This window comes from Zerene cesonia, chromosome 3 (assembly GCF_012273895.1).
Source record: "Zerene cesonia ecotype Mississippi chromosome 3, Zerene_cesonia_1.1, whole genome shotgun sequence".
NCBI lineage: Eukaryota > Metazoa > Arthropoda > Insecta > Lepidoptera > Pieridae > Zerene > Zerene cesonia.
The window spans coordinates 7054116-7066168 of record NC_052104.1 but is presented as its reverse complement, the minus strand read 5'-3'; the positions used below and the strand labels follow the sequence as shown (position 1 = coordinate 7066168).

General features: G+C 33.2%; 1 protein-coding gene across 1 annotated transcript in view; it reads right to left on the bottom strand.

The window, feature by feature from the left end:
- LOC119838350 (tyrosine-protein kinase Fer) overlaps window positions 1–12053 on the bottom strand; it is a 37926-nt gene that overhangs the window by 24912 nt on the left and 961 nt on the right. The window contains 1 exon segment of the mRNA XM_038364272.1: window positions 11519–11709. Coding sequence (XP_038220200.1) covers window positions 11519–11709 — 191 coding nt within the window.

Here is a 12053-nt window from a genome sequence, read left to right as displayed (position 1 = left end):
CGATATTCCTACGGGATACGGACTTACGCGGGTGAAACCGCGGGGCGCAGCTAGTTAATATATAATAAACTAGCTGTGCCCCGCGGTTTCACCCGCGTAAGTCCGTATCCCGTAGGAATATCGGAATAAAAAGTTGCCTATATGTTATTCCAGTTATCCAGCTGTCTACGTACCAAATTTCATGGCAATTGGTTCAGTAGTTTTTACGTGAAAGAGTAACAAACATCCATACATCCATACAAACTTTCGCATTTATAATATTAATAGGATGGGACCACTCGGAAGGCATCGGATTTCAAATAAAAAAGAATTGTCAAAATCGGTTCAACCAGTTTGAAGTTCTGAGGTAATAAACACAAAAAAGTACAAACGAATTGACAGTATTCCTGCCTCTTTTGAACTCAGTAGGAAATCTAATAAACTACCAAGTAGTAATACCAGAACACTTAATACTTAAATTTCTGACAAAAGATTATTTTTGTAGGACATATATTTTATTGCTTTATCGTTGCTGACGGTCCTTTAAAAATAGTACGTATAATGTTCTGTAAGCCTAGTCTTGTACTATATTTTATGTTATATGCATCATAAATCGTCTCGTTTATGAGAAAACCAGTTTAATTACACTTGTTATTTCTGAAACATATAAATAAAATTTATTTTTAACGATTTTAATAACCACCATCGTTTCATTCTCTAACTGCTTCTCCCGGTTCGGTTTGGGTCAATCAGGGATTAAATCAAGAATAATGCTGCATCTTTTTACTTGTGAGTGGAGACTAAACTGAAAAATGAGTTAAATAGTTGTTACTATGCAAAAACAACAACAATATTAATTCAAAAAGCAATAAACTTCTCCCGTTTATTAATCTTAAACATATACCTATCTTAGCACATATTGATTGTCAAACATCCGCTCTGAGATAAGTAATAGACCAAATAAAGTTTAATTTATTTATGTACTGGGTAGTAAACGATAATTTCTCGGTAAAGTCGCGTGGTGCTACCAAACTATTTGAACAGCTAAGCAAACTTACACTTATCTATAACCGCAGTCTATAACCGATTTAAAAGCCTTTTACGTGATACATTATCACGTGTAACGCTTTGTGCTCTATTATGTGTGAATTGCACCAGAAGAAAACTAAAATAATAGCGTATCTGTTTGCGTTGTTTTTAACTAGGTCAGGTTATTTACCTCTTGCGCTGTATTGCTAAATTGATTTTACAAAAAGCCATACTTTTTCTGATTTGTTATTTCTGCTCTAATTTTTTGCTGCATTAGCAAATTATATTTTGGATTCCACTTTGTTTGAACACCTAATTACACTTTGTTTAATTACAACTCTGACGTTTGTTAGCTTTTGTACGAAAATACCCACGTAATTATGACGTATCTAGTTACCGTAAATAATTTGATAGTGTAGCGTAAAAACGTTTATTCGTAATATGAACTAAATTATGCAAGAATTATATAATTTATTTAAAATACGAACCACATAGGAGTTACTTTTACTTTTAGCCGATCAGTATTCAGAAAGTTTTAACTTTCCCTTACGACTCAAAACCTGCCCATCGGGTCATCCACGACTCTATCATAGTCATTGAAAGGAAATCATTTGAAAATAGTCGGCAAAAACGTAAAAATATCTTCATTTAGTCATCGTTACTTTCAATAAAAGATATAAAATAATAACGTAGTAATGATCTACATACTCCATCCTTGTTTCAACCTCTAACAACCCCCAACATAATTCAATACCTCAAAATGAAAATGATCTCGCTGCCTGATCGATTGTGAGAAAAAATCAACAGCCCCAATAAATATACAATAACAACTGTTAAAAGTACAGAAACGCGTCAGAGAGCGGCGCCCGCGCGCTTCTAAACTTACAACAAACAAATGATCAACACACAGACGCACACATTCTCAGAACGGTCGGACGCTGCGCCCGCGCCGATACTACAGGTTTACTCAATGAACTGTAGTCAGGGCTGGGCTTATTTCCTCGGGATTTATCGCGGCTTAAACATAGTCCTTGGTAACCAGTATCACATTCTAGACGGTTAATGTTTCAAATAACCTGTAATGTTGTTTCTACTATAAATTACATATTTTGTTCTCCACGCGTGGATGAAGTAAATTCAGTTCCGAAACCAATTCGAAAACTGTATAACCAATTTATTTAAATATTCGGTTATTGGACATTGATTGGACGTTTTTCATTATAATCTTCGCCAATATATTTTAGTAGATGCGTCATCTTTGTAAACGTGGCAGCAACAAGACGATACCAATCTAGTTCCCTAGTTCAATTTAAAGACGCGCATTAATTTATCGGTCCATGCGTCACGTGCAAATGTGTTAAAAATGTATTAATCTATTAGCCGTGAGATATAACTGGAGCATGATATAAGGAATATTATTGCTAACTCGCTGATTGATCGGATCTTTGCACTATGTATGGTATATAAGCTCTATAATACTACGAGTGTCTTCTACTAAATAGAAGGTATTTAAACAAAATTAACTAAATGCATTGCGAGTACATCCTTTTACCAGTACATCAACCACTATCATTATCATTAATTATTGTACCCACAAATATTTTTTTCTTAAAACCTAATACATTAAGAAACGGCGCAAATTTCAATATAATTTATTGTGTAGACAAAATCAATGTAACGGGTGGTCTGGTTGCGATTCTATAACATTTCTAGCTTCTAGTAATAAATAAAGGCGTTAAGTGTAGATGGAAGGAGATGGGTGGTCGACGCGAAATTCGGCGGACGCTGCCCTCAGGAGTGAGACCGGTTCTGAGAAGGTCCGTCGGCAACTATTGTGTCGGTCTACCGGTTACCTACGTTACTGATCGTCTGTTATCTGTTACATGAACATGAATAAGTAGATCATACGATTAAATGCCGCTTTTGACCTTAACGACAATGATAAATTACTTTAAGGTTGTGGATTTCCATTGCTTGTCATTTATTAATTTATTTTCAATTACATTATTTATTGACTTATAAGATATAACTTACAAACGACTTTTTATGTGTCGTATATTCCAGGTCGATACCTAACAAAACATTGAACCTTCGTCACACAAACATGTGATTAAAAAAACTTATGATGCGTTCAAAACGACAAACTTTGCCGCTTCACCGATGATCCACACAATACATGAAGAATATCGCCCCAATCTCATTTTCGTTAGAGGCGAGCCATATTTCATTCTGGCAGCCATTGTCAATAGCAACTGAGGTCAGAGGCAAATAGAAGAAAGAGCGTCGCTTTTTTTAACAAACACAACCAGACAGTTGTTTGAACGCACCGCCTTTTTAAAATTCAAATCCAAATATCTTTTTCAACCCATCTTTTCATTAATTTATTATATTGAATCTGGCTGTCAACTTATATTTTTTCTCGTGGTAGTTACAGATACCTGAGTAATACCCTCTTTTATGAATCCAAGTTATTTGTTATGAAATATTTATCTAATACAACGCTATTGTGATAAATTTCGCTTATATAATAAAATTATTAAGTAACTGAGTTTTATTTAACGTATTGTCAGGATATTCGCAAGGTTAGCATTTGCGATACAGAACAATAGAAGACCTTCACCTTTCGTACTACTCCTTACATTGCTTACAAATTGACATTTCTCAGAGATTTAGCAATTTGAGCAATTAATGCAATATTTTTCATATTTTCCTACATTATTCAAAATATTCTATGACTAAGACATTATTCAGGATATTTAGTAGAATTTTAACCACAATTATAATACAGGAGTTTTTATCAAACCACAAAATAACAAATAGTGTTTTCCTCATATTATGTTTATTGACATCAAGCCTGCAGGTAGGTAGGTTTACACAAGTGCGTATTAAAAAAACTTTAACATGGCAAACAAAAATAAAATGACGAGAACTAAATGGCGTTAAGTAATAAAGTTTAATTTTAATAGAAAATTGCCTTAATATATTATGATCTATTAATGCAGTGGATAAATAAATATATACAATGTCATATACATTGTATTCTTCAGAATATATACCAACTAATAGTAAATTGAAAGTATGTTGAAAACATAACGCTCCTAGTTTTATACGGTGAAAAAACATCACAAAAATATCTATACATTCATTTTAATAATTAAACAGCATGCTATAATTCCATTTTTTGTCAAATATTTTCTTCAAGTAATAAAGTGTTTATTTTTTTACTTCAATTAAAACTATTATAGCAAATCACGTATTCTTTTTTCTAAGCATTATACGTACGTATGGAATATGTTTGTGTGCGTGCGGCCCTGCGTATCGACAGAGCTGGCCGAGACAGATGATTCGTATAATAATAAAAAAATAAACGTTCGTCGCCAAAGAAATTAAATTGAGAGCAACGTAGAATTAAAAATGAGATTGTAATACCTTAAAAAAGGAATCGGTTTTTGTAGTTTTTTCTTGATATAATCTTATTATATGTTAAGTATAACGGACATATGTTAAACAGGTGTCTGATAAAAAGTCAGTTTTCGTAGCTGCTAAGGAAAGAGCGTTATTAAAATCTAGATTCAACTTTTGCTACTAGTTGCATAATTACAAATTAACCGCCTAAAATTATGTAAGTACCCATATCGACGTCTCCAAGTAAGCAATTAGACACCAAGAATCAGAAAGGAAATTGACAATTGACCTCAGACTTGACACTTTAATTGAGGAGCTGAGTTCCACTCGGGTGCTACGTGCTAGATCTTTAATAGAGTGCGTCTGTATTGGTTCATGAAAACTAAACGGAAACCAATGTGTGCATACTGGTATCAACATAAAGAGTATCAACTCTTTCTAAGAATTGAATTATATTCATTCAGGATTAGACTAGATAAAACTTTATCGTTTTATTATATCTTCAGTTTCTCATTTGTTATAACAAGTATAAGTAGATTATAATATGCATAGTTTTCTATAGAAAACTATGTATATTATAATCCAACAAAGCATTATCCACCTCTTTTTTTATTTGAATACATAATCAGAATAAATTGATACCAAAAAAATAAAAAAAAAACGCGGAATTAAAGTATAACTTATTTGATTATAAAACTACAATAACATTTAAATTATGATGGGAATAAAAAGAAAAGCAATCCAACACTACTATTACAATTGCCAGTTATAAAAAGTCATAACCTACATTTTATTTCTCACGTTCTTGCGCTATCCGAGCAATTCGCTTTTAAAATATCATGCTAACGTAATTAAAATGCCTATTTTTGTTTACATAATTTGATTAAAAATCATGAGTTTTAATTTAAAAATTACATGATATTATGTGAACAAAATACAGTAAAGAGATTTATTATTTCTGGACACTAGCTGTTAGTCGCGGTTTTGCCTGTGGTAGGTACATATATATGTATGTAGGCTATACAATCTATGTCACACAGTGAAGATGCAGTATCAAATGGTAAAAGCATTTTTGATATCGATCCAGTTGTTTTTGTGTGAAAAAAGAATAAACTTACATGTAAAGACACAAATGTTCTTCATAACATTCGTTTCCAAAACAAAGCAGATATACAACTCAATCGCTATCTATACAAAACATTTACAATCGAGTACAAGGTAACTGCATCAATAGTCAATACAACTCAGAGGTATTTTGACGTGAGCTTTTGAATGTTCTTTCTGCATAAGTTAAGTCCGGTCAGTGGATTCATTTGGAGTCCTTAAATGAAACACAGATAGTGTAGCGGTGCACACATGCTATGTTATGATAGACGCCCAACGTCAGATACCTAACCTCGAACTAAACTCGTTATGGCTTGCGTACTTTTTTATATTACAAAATTTTTACTAACCATTAAATTGATTAGCTATCTAAATTAATACGCCAGAATAAGATTTAAGCAAAGAATAAGTAATCAATAATTCGTTATTTCGTTTTGTATTCGTTGTAATGAGATTTACTCGGATAACACTAAGATGTGAATTAATTCAACACTGTGAAACCAAACTTTCAGTAACAGAATATCGTTATTCGATTTATTTTAGAAGATTCAACGTCATTTAGTTCAAGTCAAGTGGAAACGAATATCATTGTTTTAACATTTGTGACGTCACACATATGGAAATAAATATAGGCTTCAAATAGGTCACTACTGAATACGCAACCTCTAGAGAAAAGATTCTATAATTTGATGACATAAATAAGCAGCGGGATAGTGCAACCCACTATTTAGAGCAATGCGACATCATTCCAAGAAACTCGGCTGAAAGCCAAACTCTGGTTCGAACACGAAAAGTTAATTAGGAGCATTAGGCCAGCCCAAGATGGTCAACCTGCATGTCATACATTAGCTATTAAATCTGTAAATCGGTCCCACAACTCTAGTCACCAGCAGGCAATATTGTAAGAAAAGTCATGTAAGTAACAGCGCGTAAATATCTCCTTACAGAAAGCCTGCCCAGGACTTGTGTTAGAAATCGTAGAAGAGCATAAAACTGCGTGAAATTAAACTATTCCTGACATCGTTAATTGACTGTGCAACCACTTTGATTTGGTGCCAAACGAATACTTTGAACTTGACGCAACAGTCAGTTTAATAGCATTTTTATTTATTAACTGTAAGTTCGCACTAATTTAAAAAAAATATAAACAAATCTACAATTCTTTATCTCTTTCAACTTACTTTTTCACAAAGAAAATGTTTAGTATATGTTGCTGTATTAAATGTTTCTAATCCTATGCTAAGAAAGGGAATAGTTAATTGGATAAAAATGTAGGCTATTCCTGAAATGAAATGTAGGTGATTATTATAATCCAAAACAAAACAACATAAACATATCATAATATTGCATTTATAAGTGAATGGCCCACTGATGACATTTATTTTGGCACAAAGCCTCAGATCCTCTGCTACACTGATATCGCTATTAAAACAATGCTGCATACAATGCCTTGCAACCACGCCAAGTTACGTATTTTGAAGGTTAATTATTTGCGATTGTTCAAATTTGATCGATGTTTTATGTTCATTTAACTCTAGTAGTACTCTATGTCCAGTTTCTCCTTTCCTCCATTTAGTGAAAAGAATATAAGTGTATAAAAGAGTATAAACTAAGTACTTATAATAAAATGAACTTATAACAATCGCGTTTCGGCGAAAACTACACGAATCGATTTTTCATTACAGTACAGTTCAGTTATCCGAGCCTTGACAATGGGAACAAATATGCTACAATTTAACAGTTGAAACGCAATTAAGTTAATTACAGTAAAATACATCTGATAATAACTCAGCCTGTGATCCAGACAGAAAAAGATAAAACGACAAGCACGGTAAAGCAAAGGGTAATTTCACGCAAGATGAAAGAGGCGTCTTAAGTTACCAATATGTCGGAACGGACGTCGGTTCGATGCAAATAACAGGTCCGGCGATCGCCTAACGAGCGCAGCAAAACTAAGAACAAACGTGAAGTTTGACAACCGATTGACGGAGTAGTAAGTAGTGACTATGCATCATAAAATCCAAAAAGTATTATTATAACGGTCCACGCGAAATCATACTTAAAGTAATCACCAAAGTAGTAAATGAGCTTATTAGTAATATTATGTTCTTAGTACAAACTCCTTTTAGAGAAACCTGTGCGACGTGTCTAGAATTTTTTTGTTCCTATATGTTTAAAAATTCTTAAACAACCATGAGTATATAACTGGTTATGTATCGTTAAAACAAACCAAGGATACCAACTACACAAATGTTAAATTTTAATTAAATTAATTAATTATTACAATAAGACATTTAAATAAGGCTATTAGTAGTATAAATAAATATATACTAATGAAGACATCGAGTATGCTACACTCAACGGTAAGGCCAACCAGTATTATAAATTATAATGATATAGTACAAATTAATATAAAAACTGAATAAAAAATGCATAGAACTGTCAAAGCCTATATTGAGCTATAAATAGAACTTGCACGTAAATGACCTATTGTGAAACGTGAACTATAGGGACAATGAAACCGTAACAATGGCATCGTGGGAACCACATTACAAATTGGCAGGGGTCAAGTGTCTGCACTGCGCGGTGCAGCCAATACAGTTAAGTATAACATAATTAAAAATGCAAATGCTTTTCATAACAATTACAAAACACTGTTTAGTGATTACCACAATATAGACCTTAATGTACTGCTATTTAGTAAATGTATGCACTTCGTTTTTACGATGTTATCAAAATATAACAATCAAACACCACATGAATTCTAAAAGAGTAATGTTAGGTGCTTCAAAAATAAATTCAAAAACAAGTATGCCTAATTCTTAATCGCCTCTTCGTATAAACAAAAGGAAGAATTCGGAATGTTTGCGAGCTGTAGGTACGCTCAGTTCAGTTTACCTGCTCGGGTTGAGTCAGTTATTTTAAAACAAAACAGAAGTAGATTAACCGTTGACCTTGGCTAGTGTGCAACAGATAATATTATCGGTAAAAGGAAATTCTTAAGATAAGGAACACACACGGTGAATAAACAAAGAGACAGACCAAGAATTTACCTATGATAATCACCCTTTATGTCATGAGTATTTGCCTTATAAAAAGAAGCTATAGACGAGGATGTTAATAAGCCCCTGGTATGCGATGAACAAGGTTACGTTAGATAATGATGTTTAGAACTGTAAATCTCACATAATAACCAAGAGATAACTATTAAAAGTGGCATTTATAATGGCGAATTGAAGGTGTTGAGTATTAGAAAATATATTTAAAATGTAATATAAATTCAACAAGGGGTAATATAATTTACGTTTCAGTCAAAACAATGATTCAAAAATAACCCTTGACAAAGGAATATTTAACGTTCCAAAAGTTCATTTTTTAAGTTTAGTCTGAATGCGTATTGGAAAATATCTTTTTAGTTTGGCTTTTGTTCAAAAATTTACTATTATATTCGTATGATGATAAGGTGCGCAGTCTATAAACGACAATGACAAAATTGTGTCGGCTAGATTTATGCCATGCCCTCATGGCATCGAGCATGTAATATGTCATCTAAAGAGCGGCATGTCTTGAACCAGCTATTAATGAGATGCTAATAAAATAATAAATGAGATTGATTTGAATAATACAATTCGTTGTTTGTTAAAAGAGGAAGCAAATGACATATCTGGTAATATCTAAAAATATTGTTAAGCAACGGATTTACATGTGGGTTTCATAAATAGGAGTGATCAAGAGGATGGTTTTTATTTTAAAAATTAGAAACGATGTTAATAAGAGTCATTTGGTGTACTTTTAATGTTAACTCTATCTTAAACACTACTCAGCACTCACGAGTTCTTAGTTATAACAACAAGATAACAAGTGTCGCATAAATATTAATTTTAAATAAACCCGATAAAAATTGCTGTTACAAAAAGCCTTAAAAATTATATTTCATCTCCATTCCCATAGCATTTAGACACGCTATCAAGTTTATTGCAATCGCTAATTGCTTGGTGTTATATTTTCGATACGCCGGTATAAACAATACACATACCATTCTAATTCCCATTATAGTTAAAAAATAATCAAGTTATATATTATACAATTTTCTATTAAATTTTCCCATTCAGATAAAATATCCCGTACATTGAAGTTAAAAAGTGGACAGTTTTCGGTTGAAAATATTGAAAAACACATTATCTGTGTAACTTCACCGCCACTCCAACTAGGTCGTTATTTTTACCAACTGCAAAGCAAGTGGACAACGCGTTGTTCGCGACTGTTTTGGCCCAGTTCCTGCTTTTTATACGCTTAGCAACTGAGAGCTGAGACACGAGTGGGTTTCTTGATTTTCATTCGACAAGTTAACCGTAACTAGATCGCATCCGGCCCAATCAGAGCGCACCGACAAACCCACAATCGATTGACACTGCAACCGGATTGTTTACGTGAATATCATTTAAAATGTTTAAGGGTCAGTCTCAAAAATCAATTCACTGCAAAAGTAACTTCAACATTATCAACATTGTCAATTATAGTTACAGTACAAAGCAAGTATTTTTCATTTATTACACGTGAATTCTGACACGTTTAATGCATGTCCTTTTTCTGATTCATGACTAGACGTCAGTTATTACCTTGAAAATAACTTTCTAAATGCTTTGACAATAACCTTCAGAGTTTCTGATATTTTATGTGATTCTTTTTATTAGAAATTGTTTCGGATTATAATATCAAAAATAGGTTACTCAGGTATTCTATAAACGATTTGTTGTTTTCAAACATATTTTGCTATTATTCTAGTTAAACGTTCCAGTTATACCAATACATATCGCTAACAGATGGTTGAAATCTCAGTTATACCAATATCATGCGGGCGAAGCTATGTTTTATTTACATCGAAAGAAATATTGGCGCAACTCCAAACCGTTCCAACGACCGGATTCGCCGCGACCGCGCCGATATCTTAGTATTTTGTAATAATATTATGTATAGCATTAAGAAAACGAGCCTCTTGACGTCGGCTCTATTTAAATAACTGCATATAATTGGTTTGATATCAACTCGCAATCATGAAGCACTAAATGTTATTCATCAACTGACCGTAGTACCGCAAGTAATTTACTGTAACCGATAGAACTGGCCGACATACACTCAGATTGGAAATGTTAACAGTTGGTCAACCGGATTGACACACATTTCTTACACGTCTCTTCAGATCTATAAATTTAAGTTAGGCGCTTCAAATACGCGCTAAGTAAGTAATCGAAGGAAACGGATGGACAGACATGGAAACTAGTTAAGATGCCATTAACGGATCGCCAGCATTTAATCAAATACTGGTTATTGATGGCTCGACATTTTTTATACTTAATGACAAAGTCAAGGATGTTAAGTGGTTTTGTGAGATCGAGCAACATTTTTTTCCGTTGTAAACTGTTTCAAAATATTATTTTGCTTTATCCTTTGTATTTGCGAAACGCAGGAATTTGAAAAATGTAAATGAACGTAAATTATGTAAATAAAATAACACTGTATTACGTGACATTGGCTATATCATCGATGTAAATTGCGACATGCACAAATAGAAATGACTCAGTTTAGTTATCGAAAACGGAACGTGATCGGATACGGTGATATGAAAATCTAGTGAAATTTGCACTAGCATAGTTACAACTGCAATAAAATAGCCTATAAAGTTCAAGCGAGTTGTGGAACTGGATTTTAAAATTCAGCAGAACCACCTACACTACAAGAAACACGAGTTCACTGACCCATAAAACTTATATTTTGTCAAAAAAAGTGGTACCTAGTCTGTTTTAATAGACAATCGAGGACTATATGAACATTTCATGCCTTGTAACGAAACAGTTCTGTAGCAATAATGTTTATTATAGAATCATCTACATCCACAAAACTCACTTGGTAAAATCTTTACATTTATACTATGATTATTTGAAATGGGTCTTTTGAAAAACATACATCTGATTGGTTTGTTCTTTGTTAAGATGTGTCTTACCTGTGTGAACTGGGAAGATATTTTGGTGTGGTCTTCTTGGTAGGCCTTGCGGGCTTTCCGCCGTTCCGTCATCAGAGTATTAAGGCGGTCGAGGGCACGGGACTCCAATGCTTCGGCGTTGGTTTTTATTAACCGGCTTGTATTTTCCCACTCTTCTGTCATGGTTCGCCATGCTGACGCGATCAAGGAACCTTTGAATATAAAACGATCAAAATAATGACTTAGTGGACTTCATATCTTAGCTTGTAAAATGTAAAGTAAATAAAATAACTTACGTGTAAGTATATCTATATCAATATTTTACCCTATTTGTTCAATTTAGCGATTTTATTCAGTACAAAAGGATCCTCAACACATTTGCATAGATGACTTGGCAGTCATTTCATGGTGAAAGTATTCTCAGACTCAGAATAAAGAGCCTTTATCAAACGGCTGATTATTAGAAGTTGGCTGCGATTTACGGGATATGCTAATATATACAAAAGTTTATATACAAACTCAGCACAATGTAGATAAAAACGCGCACAAGCTTATT